Source organism: Mirounga angustirostris, unplaced genomic scaffold (assembly GCF_029215605.1).
Source record: "Mirounga angustirostris isolate CCGP_5_RB_7025 unplaced genomic scaffold, mMirAng1.0.hap1 SCAF_1, whole genome shotgun sequence".
Lineage (NCBI taxonomy): Eukaryota > Metazoa > Chordata > Mammalia > Carnivora > Phocidae > Mirounga > Mirounga angustirostris.
The window spans coordinates 161,190,729-161,213,153 of NW_026991709.1; the positions used below are offsets into that span (position 1 = coordinate 161,190,729).

Consider the following 22,425-nt stretch of genomic DNA (forward strand, 5'->3'; position numbering starts at 1 on the left):
GCCTGCTCAAGAGACCTGGATTCCAGTCCCAGCTGGTTAACATGCAAAATGACACCTGTACCTACTGCTGGCCTCAGTTTCTTCCTGTGTCAAGTGAAGAGGGGAACTTCCTGGCGTCAAAGGCCAGAGCCAGAAGATGCCCCAGAGCCCAGTGGTTGGGGACCCAGGATTCTGGAACCCTGCCTCTTCCTGGCTGTGCAACTTTGGTCAAGTCACTCAACCCCTCTGAGCCTCAGATGGGGTAAGATTGCTCATCTCATAGGATGGTTGGTAAGGACCGGGTAAAAATTCGGCACCCAAGTGACCGGCACTGAGCTGGGCACACACAGTCGCTCAACCCAGGGAGCTGATATTCCTCTCTGGAACTGGCTGTGCGGTTGGAGCACTTTCCATACTTTTAAGGCATTTAGAGTGTGGGGTTTTTTGCTCTGTGAGAGTCTCTGAAAAAGTCATAAAGTCTCATTACCTTTGGACTGATTATAGGAGAAAAGCAAGCAGCCATAATCAGTGAAAAGTGCTTTAAAATGCAATAAGAAAAATATTTAGCATGATTAAAAAATTACTACGAGCTAGAATTATATCAAATGCCCAACAGAGTGCCAGGCACATAATGTTAGCTGCAACTATCTTTGTTTCCAGGATGTAAGAACAGTTGGAACTGGAACAAAAGGTTGCTATGACAATGATACACCAGGGTCCTCCTCATTTGCTGCCTCCAGGGAGGAGGCCCACCCACTGCCCTAGAGCATCCTCTGACCGTGGGAGGAAGAAACTAGGACTATAGCTGAGGAATGAGCAATTCGTTCTGCTGGGAGATGGACAGGGGATGGTCAGGGAAGGCTTCCTGGAGGAGGTCTCATTTGAGAATGGAGAAGAGCAGGGGTGTGCATTCCGGGGCCTGAAATGGCCTGCAAAAATGCACTAAGCTGTGAAAGCCCAGGGCCTCCCAGGCAATGACATATAGAGACAGTAAATTCTATGACCAAAGAACTTCCCCTGGCTTTAGTTCTGCTAAGGGACAATACTAATCACTGGTGTTTTTCTGGAGTACACCATCTCTGGGCACTTGAGCTGTGTTGGAAGGGGTATTGTGACCTCGTGAGCGGATATTCTGAGGGCCGTAGCCAAGGTGCTGGGCATCTTTTATACTCTCGAGGGCTTCTGATGTACCCAATTTCCCAGTGTCTGGGGTAAGTCATGTTTGCATGTCCACCTGTGTCCCTATCTGCTCACAGAGCCTCGGTCCCCTTACAGAACCTTACTGGGCAGCCTTCTGTGATTCAAGCTTATGGGGTCCCCAACAGCTGCAGTTACCTAGGAAACAGTGTCCAGGGAGTCCACTCAGGAGGGAGGGAGTAGAGGGCAAATGTGGGAGCCCTTCATTGCTCTGACCTGAGTGGTCCGGCCGGAGGCCTGGTGGGAACAAGGTCTTTCCCAGGGGTGTCCAGCTTGGAGTGGGCCATGGCTCCCCTTGCCAAGAACTATTCACCCAAGCCTCCCACCACAGACCACCAGTGGGACCCTCTGTTTACCCACCGCCTCCGTCCAGATCCTCGCTTGATAGAGCCTCTCAGCCCCTGAGCTGACCGGAGGTAGGTTGCCGGGTAAACACGCAGGGCATTCCCTTGGGGTCAAAGACCTCTGTGGGATTAGTGCTCTGTGTATCCTGGGCCTGGCAAGGAGCTCCCCAAGTAAGTAAGGAGTTGAGCTGGTCCTAGGCATCCAAATAGTAGGAGCGGGCAGGGGAACTGGAGGCCTAGAACCCCAGTTGAAACACTGGAGACGGAAGCTTTTGCACCTCGGCCTCAATTTCCCCACCAGTAAAACAGGACATTAGACCCGATGATGGTGTCAGATTTCCTGAACTAGTACACGTCCCCAGGACAAATTGGGGCTGAAGACTGGAGTAGCCCACCCTGGCGCTGGCAGACCTCTTACCGTAACTGCTGTTGTTTTGCCTTCCTACTAGCAGGCAGTTCCCTAAGACTGGCTCCAACATGAATTGTGTTCGCCCTCACACTGCGACGTCTTAGCAGGACCCGTCTGTGCGCCTGGCCCGGTACTGGGTGGTTTATCTGCATCAGCTCACGTGAGCACCCCTGCGCCCTGAGGGGCTGGTGCCGTCCTCGGCCACAGTGTACGGATGAGGGAACAGGCACAGTAGTTTGCCCGGAGTCCCACAGCAGGGCCCGTCTCGGGGCTTCCTAGAAAGCCCCCTCCTCTTTTTAAGCCTCAGTCTGCTTATCTCTAAACTCTGGGCCCTGGGGATCCGGGGCTGATCTGTCATTCGTTGATGGCCATTTGAGGGGTCTCGGGCACCCAGGGACCTCCAGCTAGGACCTTTGGGGTTTTGAGGCTGCTGGGAGTTGAGCGGTCCCAGAATCTGATTTCTAGAGCTGCAGCCAATCTGGGGGATACCACCAAGCCGCTTCTTCTCCCAAAGGTTTTCTTCACGGCTGCGCAAGGAAGGAGGGAGGCTGCTTGGTCATCTGCTCCGAGTAGCTGGTCTGCACTTCCGCCACGGTTGTCGGGGCCGCTCTGCAGCCCGTTTCCCAGTGTCTGTGGCACAAGCTTGGCTCTCAAGGCCAGGCCCCGCGCCCTGTAACTTCCGCCCCCCCAGCTTGGCAGGCACCGCCGCCCATGGGGCATTGACACCTGGTCTGGGGAGCCGCAGGCCCTGGTCTGGCTGCCCGGCTCGGGGCAGCTGCCTGAGCTGTTCTCCTGACCCTACCCCAAGGCGAGGTAGAGGAGGTGACAGGAGGGCCCACATCCATGCTCAGATCCCCATGGAACCTCCAGCCCCCAGGACCTACATCGTCCCATAGTCAGCAGGTGTCCTGGGAGGGTCCCCCAGGGTCCCCTGGTTCCACCCACTGTGGAAGAGGAGTGGAGGCTGGATAGAAGGGAAGGGGCAGCTGGGAGGAGGCAGGAGTGCTGGGGGATGCCCCACATCTCAGAACTGGCTGACCTGCTTTCGAACCCTGGTCCTGGCTCTGTGAGGGGATACGGAAGGTGCCCAGCAGGTCTGGTGCACAGAACAGGCCCAGCAGGGCCACCAGCCTCTTTCCAGGCTGTCGCCTGTCTCAGGGTCATCGTCCTGATAGCTCATGCTTTGTTCGAGTACTAAGTGGCCTGTACCTATTAGCTCATTTCATCTCGCAACAACCCTAAGAAGTAGGTACTATTGCTGTCGTCATTCTGTGTTTGAGGAAACTGAGGTACAGACAGGTGTATTTATGGTGTGTATTTTCTTCTGTTGGAGAGGTTGCCTTTGCAGAGAGACGTGTGTGTGCGCGTGCGTGTGTGTACCCCTGGGTGCCCCTGTGTGTGGGAGGGGTGGTTGGGATCCTGCACTCGCGAGCTGTTAGGGTCTGCTGGTCAGCTGGTGGAAACCCCAGCCCAGGGAAGGCCGGGTGCTGCCTTGGTCGAGCAGTGGTCACTGGCAGAGCTGGCCTCACCTGGGCCTCACCCGGCCCTCCTGGGTCCTTTCCTGCTATTGTTCCTTGGGTTTGGGGAGTTGGCATTTTAGGGACAGGTGCTTCTCCTTTGGGGAAGGCTCCACCCGCTGCCTCCACTTTAGGGAAAAAGTGGCCCCCCCATGCAGGGGTGACACCTGGGGACCCCCAAGTCCCAGGCGATATGCCCTGTACTTTGTGTCTCTTTGGAGATGCTGCCTGAGGTCTGCTGTGCTGGATTTTGCCCCTGGGCCGGGTGGGGCGGTCTCTGACTTGTTCCCCCAGGATCACATACCCCACTCAACTCCCTGCCCCGGAAGCCCGAGGTAATCCACCTGCCAGCCCCAACCTTGATTTCTCAAACTCCTTTTAACTTTAGCAAGTGGATAGAGGGAGTATTGCCTTGTCCCGGGTTCAGATTCTGTCACTTGCACTCTGGGTAGCTTTGGCCAAGTCCTGTTTCCTCTCTGAGCCTCGGTTTTCTTATCTGTAAAGTGGGCTACTATAAGGAGCAGTGGGCAAGAGGGAATGGGGAGCCTCTGGCAAACTGTCAAGTCTGGGCACATGGTTCTGGGGTCGTCCCCGGACTCACTGGGGCTGGCCGAAATGAACCCCAGCCGGGCCCAGCCCCCACCTGCTCCCAGTCTGGCAGGAGCACTGTCTGTGGGCCCACGAGGACGGTGTGTGCACACAGCTACGCATGCCCGTGTGCGTTATCGTCAGCCCGTAACAGTCTCTTTGACTGGCTGATTTTGTTTTACATGTTACCGAGCTTCTCCCAGTTCATTAGCACCACTCTTCCCAACCACCTGATTCTAAGAGTCACTTGGTGGCGGCGGTGGTGGTGGTGGGGGGGGTTGGTTTAATAACCTTGAAGATTCAGAGTCAGGAGGTCTGGGGCGGGTCCAGGCATCTGGATTTTCAGCCAGAGTCCCAGGCAATGCCAATGCTCAGGCAGCCCGTGGTCATCCACCGGCTTGGCCCAGAGACTTCGGCAAGGAATGGTATCACAGATTATGGAGACCACTTTACAGATGAAGAAACTGAGCTGTCTCAAGGAGAACTTTGAGCTCTGTCCAGGGTTGAAGTCTGAGCAAGAGCCCCGCACCTGGTGAATGGTGAGGTGACACAGGCCATAGGAGGAGAGAAGGGGGGGACATGGGGTGGGCAGGAAGGGCTTTCTGGAGGGATGACACTGGACCAGGTCTTAAAGGTGGGTGGGATCCTCCTAAACATAAGGGAGCCCACAAAACACAGCATTGAGCGGGATAATGATGGAAAAAACGAGGCGGTCCCGAGACTCAGGCAGGACCGGAGGAGAGGTAAGTTGGCAGAGACTGGGGCCAGCGACAGTGTCGAGTACCATGAGCTTTGGATTCCAGGTGAGGAACTAGAGAGATGATTCTCCAAGCAGCTGGGAGCCACCATTAGTTCTTGAGCCGAAGGCGACATGCTGGGCAGTGGGATAGGCTAGAAACAAGCTTGGCTGGGCTAGGGGGCATGCCTCTAGGGAGTTTCCAATGCTTGAGGTGGCCTCGTTTTGTGTCGCCGCATGGGTGACTGGCCGCATGGAGGCACCGTGCTCGTGGTGAACACGACCGGGCCGCAGGTGGAATTACAGTGGAAGGTGAAGGGAGGTGGAGGCCATCTGGGGGTTGCCCTGGGAGATGGTCTGTACAATGTAGAGACGTCATCCTTCCCTCGAGCCCGCCCCACCCCCGGTATGGATTTTAATGCTAAATTTTCATCTAGCCGAGCAGTAGCTGCTATTAGGCATCATCTTGTAGCCTGAGAGTTGCCCCCGCCGCCGCACCACTATCTGCCAACCCGACGGGTCCAGTCAGGTTGGCAATAAGAGCTTTACTTTCAGCCTCTGGCGCCCACTGTGTCCCACTGGGTCAGGGGTGCTGGGAGCATCCCTGCCCTCCATCACCTCCCTCCGACCTCGCTTTTCCCTCCGAAACGAGGTTCCTTCAGTGCTGATGGCCCAGCTGTGAAAGAGGCTGGTGGCTCTTGTTCATCTGGTACGGGTCCAGGGCCTCAGTTTGCTCATCTAGAAAGTGGGCTTGCATTTGCATGCGCCGATACCCTAAGGCCCCCACTTCGTGCCTTGCAGTTTTTGTGCAGGATCCACGAGGAGCCTGCAGCAGTACCTGGCAAACCTTTAGGAGACCGAGGAGCATTCACTTCAAGGTCCGTTTTGGAACATGCTCAGGGAACACGTTATTTCATGAAAAGTGATTTCCTGAAGGTTTAGGGCTCATCTATCAAAAGAGGGCGAAGCTTTGTAGAGTTTTGACCATTGGGGGGAACTGTGCTCAGTTGCCGGGGACACAGCCCCTGTCCGGAGAGGATGTCCGGCTCACCCTTACTCTGTCGGCAGCCCTGCCCGGTCCTAGCGTCCGCCGCTGTCCTTGCTCTATGTGCCGAGCCGAGGGGCCCTCGCAGCTCTGAGGTAGCACACGTTTACCCCGATGTTGAGTGTCTCCAGGGTTGTGAGCCCTAAAGCTTCTGTTTGACGAATATTGATAGTGCTGGGCCTTCTACTGGCTGTCAGGAAGCTGGCCCACAATTACAGTATGGGCTGCTGAGCATGGGGACAGAGGTGGTGTGACCCACGGAGCCCAAGGAAGGCACTGGGGAGTCCTCAGGGCCATTGTCCTAGGGGATCGCTTGAGGATTGCCTGTGCATTACTTGGGGAACAGTGTGCCAGACTAGGAGGACAGAATGAGCCAAGGCATGGAGGCGTGAGAAAGCCTGGGGTGTGTGTGGTTTGGTAGCCCCTGGGGGGTCTCAGGTGGTGGAGGGGCTTCAGATGGTGGAGGACACCTGAGACTTGACTTCCAGATAAATGGAGGAAATTCCAGGCAACAAGCCCCTTTGCTCTGAAAGGGGGCGCCGGCTGCAGACATTGCTATTTGATCATCACCGCTCAGTCTTGCTAAATCCCAACCTGCTTTGTTCCACAGGCAAACAACCCTTGAGCTAAATTTCTAAGTGAGGGTGAGGTATGGGTGCAGCTAGGAAGGAAGAAGGTCCTTCCTCATTGAGTAGAGACATGTTTAAAAGAGGAACCATAGCAGGGACCTTGTTTACATACATTTAATGAGCGAGGAGGCTTCACGCACTGTAGATGGGAGATTATGGCCATCTTACAGATGGTAACACTGAGGCTGAGAGAGGTGACTTTCCCAGGCCGTTTAGCAAAGAGTGCTTTCACTGTTTCCATGGAGATGTGACTTCCGGCAGAGCCCTGGTGACAGAGTTGGAGGTGACTGGCTCTGAGTGGGTGTTGGGCCACAGGCGTGCCCTTAGCTGGCCTTGTCACTGAGGGCCTATCTCTCTCCAAGTTTCTATAGAGCTAGGGAGGGGCCGCCCTGTTTGCTTTTCACCACCAGTGAGGGAAGTCCGAGGAAATGGAAACTGAGCTTTTCTTTTTTCTCATAGGTCTCTTTTTTGGTGACCTCCAGAAATAATCCTGGGTCCTACAGAGCCTGCCTCGGGACCATGGTCGACCCTACCCCCCCCCCCCACTTCCGGCCAAACCAGGCTGAGGGCTGGGGTGTTGGGGAAGCCGACAGGAGGAGAGTGACAGGCTGTGGCTGGTGACTCAGTGCCGGGAGACCGTTGCCTGCTGACTCACTGCCCTGTGCACCAGTACAGGCCCTTGAGGGCCCCCCTTAGGCAGCATGGCGGCCCTCCCCTCTCTCCCTACTTCCTCCTTTAGCTAAGCTTTAGTTGTGACGGCATATGCTGGAAATCTCCCTAAGTGGCATTTGGAGGCTGAGCCGGCTCAGACAGAGTCCATGAGGCCGGACTGTTCCTGAACTCTTGCGTCCTCCGGGAGTCCAGGCCCAGCCAGGCCGCGGGACCCAGCCGGGAGGGTGTCGGGGGCCTGCTCCTTGAAGCTCCTCTCATTCGCCCTTGACCAGATGCATCTGAACTTGCAGAATAGTTTTTGGGCTACTTTGACAAAACGAGCCCCTCCCCTCTGCCTCTGGACATTAGCCCCGTGAGGGCAGGAAGGTGACTTTGAATCCCCCTGCAGTGGCCCTGGGCCAGCAGGGTAGTAGGTGCTCAGTTACCATGGGACAGTTGGGGCTTTTCCTGCCCACTCCCCTAGGTGAGTAAGTGCCTGACCCACTCCCCCAGGTTAGGATCAGAGGCTGACCCTGTTCTTCCCAAGCCCATGGACTTCACCTATGCAGAGGTGAGGGTCCAGACTCCGTACACAAGGGTATTTTCTTCTCTGTGGCACTGGTTGTGTGGCCCTTGGCCACGGGGGAGGAGGTCCCGCCACCCATCCTTGGCTGATTCCTCTTTATAAAGAACAGCAGCCTCCTTCAGCCAGCCCTGGCTTTGTGGCTGGCGCTCAATAGAAGTTTGGGGGAAAAAGAAAAAAGAAAAAGTTTGTTTTGTTCATGCATCCCAGGTACTCGCTCAGCACATGACTGGGCTGGGTGGCTCTGGGGTGCCCGGGATAAGGACTCGGGGTTCCCAGGCCCCCACTGGAGAGTCCCCATTAGCAACAGCTTACAGGGAAAAGCCTGGCATGGGTCCTTGAATCCCCCTCCAGGGTGGAAGGGAGAAGTTGGCCAGACAGTCAGGAAAAGTCAGGGGCTGGAGCCACACGGTGGAGTCCTCACTGAGCACGAAACTCTCCAGGGGCTCCCACCAGCCTCTGGCTAAATACAGCTTTTAATCCTGGCCTCCAGACCCGGCCTTCTCTCTAGGTCACCCCATGCCCTGTTTCCCTTTGCTCTCCGTCCCACACTGGCCTTCTCTCTGTTCCTTTACCAGGGCCAGTGTGGCCCTCTTGGTACACACCATTCCCTGCTCTGAGAACACCATTCCCCCAGTTGTTTGCCACACAGACCTCAGTTTCAGTGTGGTTGAAAGCACGGACCCTGAAGCCCATTGCCTGGGCTCAGATCCCAGCTGTGTGGCTTTGGGCAAGTGGCTTCCCTTCTCTGGGCCTCCTTCCTTCATCCACGCTGCTGAGAAGAATAAAGAAATTGCTGCTCAGGGCCAGGCCTGCCCCCGCAGTGAAACCTTACCTCCTCAGAGGGGCCTCACTGGCTCCTGGTCCCTGTCACCTACATCTCATCCCACTTGGTTGTCTTCTGCATGCTGGTCCTATCTTGTAAATATTTACCTCCCCTTCTGGAACATCAGCTCCTGGGGGCTCACCTCCCTGCCCCTGGTTCCTAGACCAGCTCCTGGCACCTAGTAGGGTAGCTTCTCAGTAAGTGTTTATTCAGTAGTCCCTGCTTGCCAGAGCTGCCCTTGCTCTATTTTTGACCCTGGACATCCGAGGTGCAAAGGGGCAGTACTTGGCCCACGTGACCCAGTGGAACCGGAACTAGGCCCAGCCTTTTGACCCCTAGTCCATTGCCCTTTGCCCTGACTCATTGGCCTGCTTGGCCGGTGCTCTGCCCAGGGCGCCTCTGTGTTGTGCATGGTGGGTGCCCTGCTTGCCTTCACCCCACCCCCACCCCCGGGGGCCACACCTGGCCATCCTGCCCTCTTCACTCTGCCCCTCCCCCAGCCTAGCCTGGCGCCTTCTTCCTCCCCACCCCCACGCCATTTGCATGTCTTCTTTTTGTTTCATCTCTGTTGACTGCCTGTGGTTCTCTGGGCTTTGGGTCAGAGCCTGCCACCTCCAAGATAAGAAAAATATTTGGACCCAGTCCCCAAGACCTTTTACCTGTAAATGTTTTTGTGAGAAGAACATAAGGTGGCAGTACATTGGGCCCACATCCTGCCTGCCACCAGTGTTGTCCCAGAGGCCAGTTCTATGCAAAACCTGTTCACTTTCACCCACTTTTTCCTCTGTAAACCACAGACTGAGAAGTAGGACTCGTTCTGGTAGGTCCCTGTCCAGAGGTTACCTCCTTCTGGGGGCATGGAGGCAGGGTCTGGGTGCAAATCCTGACCCACTGCCTCGTGGCTGTGTGATCTGGGCCAGACCTTCCCCTTCTCCAAGCTGTAGTACCCTGAGCTGTGAAGGGGGAGGCTCTGTGAGGCTTGGGGAGAAGTCGATACTGGACGTGGGTTGAGGGCCGGTCATGTTCCAGGCAAGGTGCTCTCAGCAGAAGTGAGGGGTCTCTGAGGGTACACCTGAGTTTTTGTGGGGTGGGGGGTTTGCAGTTAGATCAGGGGAGGGGAAGACACTGAACCCCATGTAGATCACAAGCCCTGTCCCCAGAGATGTCATGCGAAAAACAATTCCCCAAACAGAATTCACTTTCACTAGGATCAGAATGTGGTTGCTCATTGTTCGGCTTTGTTCCGGGCAAAACAATGCCAGACTTCCTGGATGACCTCACTGGGGCGAGCCGTTGGGCCCGTGAGGCTGGGCTGGTCAGCATCTCCAGGCAAGCCTGCCCTGCCCTTTGCTGTGGCCACCTTGGGTGACCTGGGGTAATGGTGTGCCCAAACAAGGCCAATAGTTTGTGTTTGGGCCACACAATGTTTTAGAAATTAGAAAATGTAGGTAAGGCAACGGGAGCTGAGGAGAGCCACCCATGGCTGGAACCCGGACTCCTGTTTGCCACAGACCCTCCTCCTCCCTGAGGCCTCCCCACTGTACCCTGTCTTTCGCCTGCCAGGCCCTTGAAGGCTATTGAGATTTTCAGGCATGAGTGATCCCGAGATACAAACAGATGAACAAGACAGAAGGATACAGACCACATGATTCAAGCCAATGATTAAATCTTTTAAAGGTGTACCTTTTTATGAGAAAGACAAAAAACTGTCTTTGATTCATTTCTACTTTCTCTTCAAAAACAGCTACCCTTAAGGCCCAGGGTAAAATAGTGCTCTTACCACACCTCATGTTTTTGTTTGGTTGGTTGGTTGGATTTTGGTGCTTATTTATTTATTTTTGTGCTTAATTTTTAAATGCTTCCTAGGGCCAGGATGGTACCTAAGGAGCATGCCCTTGGCAGACATTCCTAATCGATCCCAGCCCTCCTACTCACTGAGCCTGTCCCTTGCCTGGAGTTTGTGGACACAGCGCTGGAAGGAGCCCCTTTGGATCTATCAGAGAAGTCTGGGAGGCTCTCCCTGGCTGCTGGAGGAAGCCTCTGGTCCAGAGTGCCATGTGTCCTGGCTATCGATGCCACTTCATCAGCCTGCCCAGCCCGTCCCTAGGGCCCTGGGCCCCTGTCACCTCTGTATCCTGTGGCTCCTCACTTCCCCGTCCACCATCACCTACTTCTCTGATGTGTCCAGTCCAGCGGCTTGAAGCTAACTTAAAGGCACCAGGCCTGATGTCACTTTGTCAGCTTGCTAAAGCAGGTGATGCAAAACAGCCGAGTGCTTGAGAACATGGGATTGAGGCCGAACCAGACCTGGGAGCCATTTGAAACTCCAGCGGCCTTTTACTTGCTGTGTGATTCTGGACAAGTGACTTCACCTCTCCAGGCCTTGTCAGCAAAACAGGGATGGTAATGGCTCCCAGAGAGGGGATTGACTAAGAAAATGCTTGCAAAGCCCTTAGCACAGTGCTAAATAAATGTGCCTGTAGTCATCGCTTAATAGATGCAGCTTGCTTTTTTCCTCTTTTTTAAAACACTGAGGCTATGATGCCTGCCACCCAGTATTAATAAAATTCCAAGATGGTCAGCTATTTTCTTCAATAATAGCTAATATTTATTAATCACTTTGTATGTACCAGGCCCTGTGCTGGGCATTTTACAGTCATCATCCTATTTAATCCCTGTGCGGTGAGTTCTTTTAACCAATGAGGCACAGAGAGGTTGTTACTTGCTCCGGGTCACACAGCTGGGTTGTGGCCTCAGTGAGTCCAGAACTCTGGCTCTGGAGTGGGCAGAGAAATGAGGAAAGGAGAGGATAAAGCCCTGCTCTGGAATGCTTGATTCCGTAGAGAGCCCAACAGGACAGGGCGGTCCAGGCCTCCGGTATCCCCAGCTGTAAAATAGTTGGGTCATCCAGAGCTCCCCTGGGTTTCTAGGAGCCACTTACCTAACCCCCAGAGGTTTGCTGAGAAACACTAACTGTCCAGTGAGGCCCAGAGATGAATCTTAGAGGCTGTGTGCTAAGTACTTTTGGGATGGGAGGTATTCTAAAGAGGAAACAGTGAAGTACCTGCCTTCTTATTTTGGAAACCTTGTAGAAGCTCGTGAGTGGATAAGTCAGGGACAACGAGAGATTTAAATCATTCTTTTCCAGAGAGATTCTTGTGGGAAGCTGATTGTTTTTACTTGAGAAGGTTCAAGTTCTGCAGGGGAGGGTGAAAATTTCCCAGCTTCCCGGCAGCTCATCCAGGAAAAAGAGGCAAGGGCTTGGTTTCCCCACAGCCTTGGACTGAGGTGGCAGATGCTGGGGGACACAGCCACAGCAGGGTCTGTAACTTGATTCAAGATCCAGCTGGCTGGTGTGTGGGCACCTGGGGCCAGGGGGGTTGGGAGGGCGTGGAATGTGGGCAGGATACCCAGTCCCTAGCCCTACCCTGCTCTACCTCTGCATTCCTTTTCCCTCTGGCCTTAGCATCCCCATCTGCAAACAGCACAGAGGCCTCCTCCTTTCTAAACTTTGCTCTGGTGCCCTAGGCATTGGGCAGATCAAGATGGGAGTTCTGACTTCAGTCTTCCTGGGTGCTTAGCATGAGGCAGGCCGCTCACTTCCCTGCTTGAGCTTCAACTTCCTTCATCAGTAAAACAGTACTAAAAATCCCTTCCACAATAAGGCTCTTTGAGGAGTAAATAGAACACTATTTATTGACAGCTAAGCACAAAGTAAATACCAAAAAATCTGGTAGTTGTAAATCGGGGAGAAACCAATCCTTGGCATTGTTGGCACGTGTTGCCGGCACCAGGTTGGATCTGTCCACGGACGTGCCAAAGCTGACCAGGTGATCTGCAGGTCGGTCTTCAGGCACAGCCAGTTCTGGCCGTGACCCCTGGAGCAGAGAGACAAGGAGAACTTCAGCTGGCCAAGGAGGGAGGCTTCATCCTGGAGCCTCTGTATCAGGGCTGATTCTGATGCTTATTCTAATCGCTTCTCGCTGTAATAACCAAAGAGGAAGCTCTTAAAATGGGGAATTATGTATCACGGTCGCTACAAAATAGCCCTGGGCCTGGCGCCAAGGAAAACAGTTCTTGGCGGCGGCGGCCGGCAAGGCAGCAGGCTGCTGGAGCGCCTGGGGGGGCTTCTTCCTAAGTGCTTACTGCACGGGGTTGGGGGGGGCAGGCCGCTGCGGGGTGACAGGTGGGAATTGGTGGGCCTCATCATGAGTCCGTGGAGATGGATGGTAGTACTCCAGGGAAGGTGGTGTCTGAGGTGGGGCCGGGCTGACAGAGGGGTAGGTCAGAGCTGAAGGTTCAGGCACGTTTCGGTCACTGTTACTATCAGCTGTATGACCTCAGGAGTGTCGTTTGGCCTCCCTGGGCCTTGCTGATCTCACCCTGAGTAGAACTAAGGCCTTATATACCCCAAGGTCAAGGTGGGCCCCGATAATTATGGCAGTAACAACAGTAATATTTAAGGAGTACTTGCTACTTGCCAAATGCTGTTCTAAGTACTTTCCATGCATTCTACACACACCCGCCCCCCACCATTCAGTCCTTACATCATCCCCATGAGGTGGGCATGATTAGCCCCGTCTTACAAATGAGGACACTAAGGATCAGAGAGGTTGAGTGACTTGCCTGAAGACACGGAGCCGGGAAGTGGCTGTCAGCTTCTCGGCGAGGGCTCACACTCTAGTTCCTGCAGGGGTCAGGCTGCCACCGGAGGGCTCGGAGCAGCTGTGGTAGGGAGCCTGAGCCTGAGGCATGGGATGGACGAAAGCAGTTCTGTGGAGCCAGTGTCCCAAGGAGAGGGGAGAATGGGGAGATGGGGGCGAGGCTGCGGTGAGGAGTTTGTGTTTTCTTCCAGGAGTGATGGAAGGTTGGGGGTGGGGGGTGCATTCTGGACTGATTATGCTCTAGACGTTGCCCCCAGCTGCTGTGCTGAGAACAGTTTGTGGGGGGTTGGTACAGTGTAGCAGCAGGGAGACCTGGGAGGAGGTTGCCGTGGATGCCCAGGCAAGAGCTGTCAGGGCCCCGACGGTGGTGGTTGCCATGGTGACAGAGAGATGTGGGTGGATGCCAGGAATGTACAGGAGGCAGAAGCCAAGGGGCTTTCTGCAGTGGGCTTATGCAGGCATGGGGCTGGTCAGACACCCCCGAGGGGCTTGGAAGAAGTCCCTTGAGAGGGAGGTGGGATGCCTGCCTCTGGATCTGGCCTCATTGAGAGGCATGAGTGAGTGAGTCTTGGGTGAGGCCATGGCCCACGACCTGGTGGGGAGGGAGCCAGAGGTAGGGCTGCTGGCTGTGTGTTCTTGAAGGGCACGTGGGCTTGTTTCGTGGCAGCCGTGGATGAGACAGGTGATGTAACAGAAGAACCCATCCCTCGATGCACTTGGGATGAGGAGCAGGGACACCCCCATAATGCCAGATGCGTTACAAGCCCCAGTTCTGCCCCATTCAAGTCCCATCCCACATCCCGGCTCAGCCACAGGCGTTGGGAAGATGGGGTCCTGAGTGGAGAGGGGGCTGGAGGTCTCCCCTCGTGGGAAACCAGAGGCCAGAGCAGAGGGTCTCATGGAACTTGCTACCCCCATCCCCGCGTTTCCGCAGGGTTCTCTGAGCGCCAGCCTGGCCGGTTGGTTTCGGGGCCCAGAGGGCAGAGCCAGGACTCTCAGCGTAGCCACAGGGAAGCAGACCCTGGCTCCTGGTGTCCTAGTGGGGAAGAACCTTCGCCAATCCCAGCTGCCTATGTGGGCAGAAGCCGGCCACCTCCCCCCTCCTCCTGTCTGACCTTGTGAAGTGCCTTGCAGCCCCGAGATCCAAGGAGAGCCTGAAAGGGCGGAACCGACCCTCTTGGTGAGGAGGTTCAGGGGTCATTCCCTGAAAAACATCTTCACTAGGAGGGACTTGAGTCCCACATCCTCCAATTATGCTCCCATCCAGCCGGCCCACAATGGGCTGCCCAGATAACCATCGGGGGCTGCACATATTAATGCTGGAACAATGCTGGCCGCTGGGGCTATTTTTACAGTAGCCATACGCCCGGCCGGACCCCCACGTCGCCTCGAGGGAGCAGGGCAAAGAAAGGCTGTGCGGATGCCGCCACCAGTCTGGGCTCCAGGAGACAGAGGAAGGGCTCAGCGAGCGCCCGGCGGCTCCAGGAAGCCTTTTCTTGGTCTGCTCATGGCCAGATAGCGAAACAATCAGGGTCCCCCACCCCGAGCCAGGGAGAGGAAGGAGGCGTGGGGGAAATGGGGATTCTGTTGTGCTTTTGTGCCTGTGCTCCTCCAAGCAAGGCCCCTGCGGGCCCGGCTGCTGGGGCCAGGCCAGTGCACCTTCTCTCTGCACACCCCAGGTCCGCAGGCGGCCCCCGCCTCGCCCTGCCCCGACCGCCACCTACGCCAGGCAAGGCGCGGAGGCTGCGACATGGCTGGCGTCAGAGAGCTGGGAAGTGGCAGACCTGGGGTTTGTACTTAGCAGCAGCTGCTTGCAGACCCCACCCTGAGCACCATTACGCATCAGTTCTCCTCCTGCGCTCCAGGTTCTGGGCACAGCAGTAGATAAGACAGGTCCTTGCCCCACGGAGCCTCTGTTCTTGTCAGTCGAGGGGGAGACTGTTAACAAGGAAGCAAGGACTCGAGCAAGACATGATCGGGTGGTGCTAAGCACTTTGACAAGGTAGACTCAGATCCCCACTGGAGACATCCCGCGAGCCGGGTGGCAAGCTGGCCCGGGTGTGCCCGGGTGACGGGGCTGCATCTGGTCCAGCTGATGGAACCCATAAGGAGTGTGAACCCAGTGTGGCCCGACGCCCTTCACATGTTTTGAAAAAACCTAGAAATCTCCACTTTCCTCTGTTATTTCAGTATCGGCCAATGGTTTGGATCATGAAGACAAGTAGTACCCCAGGCTGTTTGACTATGAGTTGGTCGCCTTTGCTTTCAAGCTGTTTATTCTGCAGATGAAGAAAGTGAGGCTCAGGGAGGGGTGGGTAGGCCCACTAACTCTGGCTCCCCCAGCTCAGCTGTCTCCCGTGGCCTCTGCCATGTAGGGATAAAGCCTCAAAGGCACCCTCTCCCCCTGGGCTGTGACTCATGTGCTTTTGCCCTCAAGACCGAGGTGTGTGTGTGGGCGGGCGGGGGGGGTTGCGGTTAGGACTCGGGAACCTGAGAAGTAGAGAAAGGAGATGTTCTGCCCTGGCTGGTGGCAGCCTTCCTAAGCAGGGGTGGGCTAAGGGTGATCCTGAACAGCTCCTGGAGGCTTGGAGACTCGACCTCCTCTGGGCCCTTGCATTGCTGACCCCAATAGGGAGTCAGAGGGCAAAGGAGCCTGGATGGTATACGGGTTAGAGCAAGCCAGAGAGTGGATAGAGAGGGATGGACAAAGGAAGATTCACCTGCATTCTTCCATAATCCTCACAGTGCAGAGATGTGACTGGTTAATGAATTGCAAATATGTTTCATAAATACCCATTTTTCATACTTTGGTGGAAACCTCCTTTTCAAATACTGTTCCTACCTCAGCCTGAAACCCCATTCCTTATTCACTTATGTTTATCCATTCTTTAAAAGCTCGGAACGAACACCTCTTGTGGCCAGGCACTGTGCTGAGTCTTGAATGAAATGGGAGCCATCATTTTCTAGGCAAATGTGAGATGCAGAGACGGTATCTGCTCGTTGCTAGAAAATGCAGACAGTCTGTTATTGGGAAGTTACCTTAGAGTTGCCCAGAGTGTGTCATATTTTGTAGAGATGATGCCAGGGTCGGGGGGGTGGGGGGGAGGGTTGGCTTCATGCTTCTCTGCCTGCGGGTATAGAATGCGATGTGACATGTGGGGATGACGGGCATGGGGTCCCTGCGCTTCTGTTGAGCAGGTGCCTGGGGAGCGGAACCGATCAGTTCCTGAATCTCGAGGACCCTGATCACCTAGAGGGGTCCGAATCACTCGGGTTGTTGTCAGAGCCGTGGACAGACGGGATGGCAGGCCCCTCGCCACAGGCCTGGGCTGGTCAGAGCCCACCAGCCCATGGGTGAGAAAAGAGATGTGCCGAAGACGAACAGGCCATCCCTTACTGAGCGCACGCTGGCTTCTGTTTTGTCCCTCACAGAAAGCGAGGAGGACATGGCCACCAAGGAGAAGCTGCAGTGTCTGAAAGACTTTCACAAAGACATCCTGAAGCCATCCCCAGGGAAGAGCCCAGGCACGCGGCCCGAAGATGAGGCCGAGGGGAAGCCCCCTCAGAGGGAGAAGTGGTCCAGCAAGATCGACTTTGTGCTCTCCGTGGCTGGCGGCTTTGTCGGCTTGGGCAACGTCTGGCGTTTCCCGTACCTCTGCTACAAAAATGGTGGAGGTAAGCCTGGGCTGGGCTGGGCAGCGAGTGGCCAGCGAGGAGAGGGAGGGGCCAGACCGTGGGGGCCTCTCTCTGTGCCCCGCTTTCCCAGGCCCCCACCTGGAACACCTGCGTGCCCACCCCATCCCACCCCACCTCAGAGGCAATACATGAGCATTCCTGAGAGTCAGGTGACGTTCTCTCGGTGTCTTAACTCTGCAAACTCGGGCAGGTCCCAGACTCTCTCTGACCCTCCAGTTGATCCCCTCAGAAGAGAGGCAGTGAGGCCAGGCCCATGTGTCCCACAGATTCGCCCAGATCCATATGCTTTTGCTTTGGCTTTTTCTAACTTAACCCAAAGGCACTTCAGAAGCAAGCTTTGTTTCCCCCCGATAAATGGAAAACCAGTATCATTTGCTGTGATAGAAAGGTATCCAGGAAAAAAAAAATACAGTGAAGGTATTTCCAGTACTTTTTAATTTAAAATTTTTCTCCCCTTGTATTGAGATATAATTGACTTACAACATGTATTAGTTTAAGGTGTACAACGTAATGAGTTGATACATATGTGTATTGCTAAATGATCACCACAATTAGTTCAGTTACCATCCATCACCTTACATAGTTATAACGTTTTTTCTTGTGATGAGAACTTGAGATTTACTCTCATAGCAGTTTTCAAATATGTAGTACAGCACTATTAACTATAGTCACCATGCGGTAGGTCACCTCCCCAGAACTTAAACCTTGAAGTTGTCTCTTTTTGACCACCTTTGAAGATCATTTTTAAAATATAAGGCCTCTGTCTGGGTGTTTGGTTAGTTGGTTGGTTTGGGTTTTTGTGGGTTTTTTGTTTTTTGTTTTTTACACCTGCTGAAGGCTCTGAGCTAGAATCCTCTCCTGTTGGAGGTGTCAAAGTCCGGCAGCATGTGACAGAGACCTTCTCCCTGGTTCAGGAGAGAGCTCAAAGAGCCCTGGGCAGGGAGGAACGGCTCGGCCCTCGTGACAGCCTCAATCGGAGGCTCGTATGGCAGCAGATGGCATGCCGCGGCAGCCCAAGTTAGAAGAACCACCTTTTGGGAAATTCTGCCTTAGAGCCTGGTTTCTTAACCTTTTGTAGGTCTCAGGCGCCTTTGGGACTCTGATGAGTGCCCTAGACGCTCCCGAGAACAAAGCACATAGCCATAGACCCAAGTTGCCCACAGTTTCAAAGGGTTTATGGACCCGCTGAAACCATTAGTGGACACCAGGTAGGAACCCTCGCCCTGGCTCTTTGCCCTCACTCCTCCCCTGGCTCCACCCCGAGCTGGAGATGCCCACCTCTTGCTTCTCATCACTGCACCCTTCCTCGCTAGTTCTTCTTAGCTGCCTGCCCTGGGCGGGCCTGGGGAAGGACGGGTGAAGGCTTCATGAGGAAGCCGTGTTTGAGATGGACGGATGTGGGGAAGGCAGGCAGGTAGTTGGCACAGCGTAAGCAAAGGCTCAGAGGCTTAAAAAAGCACCTGGTGCATCTGGAGGAGGTGAGAAGGCCCACTGGAAAAGTGATGTCAGCTGGACAGATGGGCAAGGCCTGGAGACTTTTCAACCAGGTCCAAGAGTTTGGCCTCTATCCCAATGTCCCTCACTCATTCTCTTGGATCTCATTGGCTGGGAGGGCTTGGGAGCGGCCCCCGTGACAGCCACAGCCTGACCCTCACCAACTCTGCTCTCTCTGCAGGTGCATTTCTCATACCGTATTTTATTTTCCTGTTTGGCGGCGGCCTGCCTGTGTTTTTCCTAGAGGTAATCATAGGCCAGTACACCTCTGAAGGGGGCATCACCTGCTGGGAAAAGATCTGCCCCTTGTTCTCCGGTGAGTATGGGACAAAGGTCACCCGGGGCCTGGTGTTCATCGGTTCAGCACATTTTTATTGAGCACCTGCTATTTGCCAGGTACACTGGAGCCTCATGCAAGTCCACTTGTGCCTGTGCCTGACCCAGGGTAGCAGGTGGCACATTATTCCCATGATGCCGCTGCCCATCATAGCCGCTCAGCACGTCCGGGCTCTTCCCACCTCTGGGTCGTTGAAGGATTGCAGCTGCTTAGCAATGTAGTGCAGAAGAGAGGCGCTCAGATCAGGAGTCTATGGCTGCAAGTCCCACTTCCTCCTCTTGCTCAAACTCTTGTTGCTTTGGAATAGTCACTTAATCCCTTTGGGCCTCAGTTTCTTTATCTATAAAATGGAAATCCTGTGCTTACTTCATAGGGTCGCTATGAAGACAAAATGACATAGCTATGTAAAAGTGCTTTGTATACGTAGTAAGCTCCAAATAAGGGTAGCTTTATTATCATTACAACATTTAGTCCTGTGCCTCACACCTAGTATGCACCCATAAAATAATCACTGTTACGGTTATAATTGGCATGGTTGGGAGGATGTGTGGATCTGTTCATTCATTCATCTATATAAATCCATCCATCCATCCAGTAAACTTTCTTCCATTAGTCAATGGTTAGACCAGCCATCCATCTTTCTGGCTAGCTATCCACTCATTCATCCATCCATTCATCCACCTAACCTTCCAACCAACCACCATCCATACATCCATCAACAAATTGGATATCCATCCATCAGTCCAACATCCATCCATTCAGCTGTCTTTCCAACCAACCAACCAACCATCCATCCATCTACCCATCTATGTGCCTAGCCATCCATTCATTGAGCTATCCCTCCTCTATACATCCTTCCATTCCTCCACCTTATCGGACCATCCATTCTTTTTTTTTTTTTTTTTTTTTTGGACCATCCATTGTTTCATCATCTGTCCAGTCATCCATTCATCCTACAAATATTTGCTGGTCCTTGTTGAAGAGCCCCTTCTGGCCCCAGGCCTAGAGATACCAGGGTTGACTATGTGGCCGTGGTAGGTCTGGCCTCCCTCCTGAGGCTCCTCTTTCTTGCCCACACCCACAGGCATCGGCTACGCCTCCATCGTGATCGTGTCCCTCCTGAACATATACTACGTCATCATCCTGGCCTGGGCCACATACTACCTGTTCCAGTCCTTCCAGTCGGAGCTGCCCTGGGCACACTGCAACCACAGCTGGAACACACCACAGTGCATGGAAGACACTATGCGCAGGAATAAGAGCCTGTGGGTCACCCTCAGCGCCAACAACTTCACTTCGCCTGTCACCGAGTTCTGGGAGTAAGGCCAGCCTCGCTGAAGGAAGGAGGGAGGACGTGGGTGGGGGCAGAGAGGACAGCCCACTCCCTCATCTTCTCCCCAGGGATGTGGTTGTCACTATCTCGGGGTGGGGGGCGGGGGGGAGGGTGCGGATTTGGAGATAAATCCATGCCTTTGGTCTCAGACAGGCCTGGAACCGAATCCCCGTTCTGCCATTTTACTGGCTGTTTGAACTTCGGCAAGTCACTGCCCCTTTCTGAGCCTCAGTTTCTTTAACTGTCAAATGAGGGGAATGAATCGTTCCTACACCCGTATGCAGGTATATGTACTTCTGTTGTCTGAAAATGATATAGTTTTCTTAATGTATTTTAGAAAAAAATATAGTTAGCACATCAAACCTGTTACTGCACAGAGAAAAATGCACATACGAAGCTGATATAGTTACTCAAGCGAAAAGGTGAGTCGATAGAGTAAAAAATATCTATCAGTTAGCTTTTGCTGTGTAACAGTCACCCCCAAATTTGGTGGCTTTCAGCAACGACCATTTATTTGGCTCATGGTTCTGCTGATTGGCATTTTGGACTGAGGTTGGCTGAGCAGTTCTGCCAGTCTTTGCGGGGCTCCCCCGTGGGTAGGTCAGCTGTAGGACATCAGGATAGCTCTTCCGGGGATTAGCTGGCTATTGGCTGGGGTGCCAGGGACAACCGGTCCATATGGGCCCATCACCCAGTGGGCCAGCCTGGGCTTGTTCACGGGCGGCTCAGCACGTGACCACGAATGGGGGAGCCCCTGTGCAGGAGTTCTTTTCAAAACTCTGTCGGCATCATTTTCACTCATGTCCCATCGGCCAAAGAAAGCCATAGACTAACCCAATCCAGGAGGTGGGGAGAGAGGCTCTGTCTTTTTAGGAGAGGAGGGGAGAACCACCATGTCGTCAGCAGCTACGGGAGTATAGACGCAGGACAAACATCAGAAAGGCGGAATGTGGAGACCTGAAGTTTGGGTAACTCTTAGCCGACGTACAGGGGAGTCCTTTGAACACAGTGCCTGGAGGCCAATCGCAAAAGCACTCATGGGTCACTTTCCCTGCTCTTCATGATCTATGAAACTCGGGGTTCAGCACCTGCGTACAGCCCCAGTGATCCTGGAGATGAAGTTGATAGCGGGGGGCAGGAGACAGTATTAAGGATGGGGGTGGTCCCTCATCATCATGAGATGATACTCCTTTTTGGGTCAGCTTTGCAGCTTCCAAGGGTCTTCCCACCTCTGAGAACCCAGCCCAGCAACGGACCCACAAGAGAGGGGGTGGCCTGCTGGCCAGTCCCAGCCATGCTTGAGGGCCAGGGCCAGGAAATCGTGGGCAAGCAAGGGTCAGGTGGCCCTCGGTCAGGGGGTCCCTGTCCTTGTCATGACATGCAAGCCTGCGGTCGATGCTCAGAAGTCCCTAGGCCTACTTGGACAGGGTCTCTTTCTTTGTGTGTACATATTTTCCACTTGCAGACAAAGAGCACATTACAAGCACACTCATCACCCCCTCCATGCCACACCCTCTGGAGAGCTGAGTTTACAGACAAAGAAATGCGGGCACTTCATTCTTCTCACTTGAATGGGGCCCGAAACCACAGCCCTGTCTGTCCTAGGCTGTTCCTGGCACAGCCTGACCACCCACAGCCCACCCCGCCCAGGACACTGGCACTCAACCAGCCACTTGGGTGCCTGCTGGAGCCTTACTGCCTCGGGCCTGGGTTGGTTGTCTGGGCTTTCATGAACCCTCGGTCTGTCACCTCTAGCTTGGGCAGGTGCTGTTGCCCCTCTGGGCCCCGATGGCCTCACCTGTGCTTGGGGAGATCCTAGCATTGCCCTCCCAGCGTTGTGGGGTTGCCCTAACTGAATGAGACTGTGCATGGCCAGTCCTGAGAAGCTGCTTGAGAAATGCAGGCCATTATTATCTATTTAGTGCCCTCGTAGTGGATCAAACTGCCCTCCAGGGGCGTTTGGAACTCAAGTGACCTGACCTTCAGAGGGACAAAGAGTGGCCCCTTCTCAAATGCCCATACCCTCCCCCTCCGCCCCTGCCATTGCAAATGGGGCTGTCCTTCTGGCTCATCTCTGCTGTCATAGGCCTGAGGGCTCTCGGGAAGGGGCTCCCGTGAGCCATGAGGTCCTCAGGGGGTCCAGTTGTTCCCCATGCCTTCTCACCCAGCTGTCCCCTTCACTCAGCCCTCTTGGGAGTTCTCGGGCTCCTGCCTTCCAGAATCCCCATTCTGAGCACCCAAGCTGCCCTTTCTGGCCTGGTAGCCGTGAAGACAGGATTTATCTTTGGAAATGTCCTGGGCCTGCAGGCAGCTTCCCAGGGCCCACAGGATCCGGATGGACTTTCTCAGCCCACAGAGCACTGGCCACCTGCCTGGTGCTCACCTCCCACTCCAGCC

General features: G+C 54.5%; 1 protein-coding gene across 7 annotated transcripts in view; it reads left to right on the plus strand.

Moving 5' to 3' along the window:
• The window catches only part of SLC6A6 (solute carrier family 6 member 6), an 84,257-nt gene that overhangs the window by 24,067 nt on the left and 37,765 nt on the right, over window positions 1-22,425 (plus strand). For 4 of the 7 annotated variants that reach the window (XM_064591627.1, XM_064591631.1, XM_064591634.1 and 1 more), the window contains 3 exons: window positions 16,601-16,843; window positions 18,540-18,674; window positions 19,780-20,014. In XM_064591627.1, coding sequence (XP_064447697.1) covers window positions 16,615-16,843; window positions 18,540-18,674; window positions 19,780-20,014 — 599 coding nt within the window. In that variant the 5' untranslated portion in view covers window positions 16,601-16,614. Of the gene's footprint in view, window positions 1-10,370; window positions 10,759-16,600; window positions 16,844-18,539; window positions 18,675-19,779; window positions 20,015-22,425 lie in introns of all 7 variants that reach the window. The other 3 variants (XM_064591607.1, XM_064591610.1, XM_064591616.1) reach the window with 1 other exon arrangement.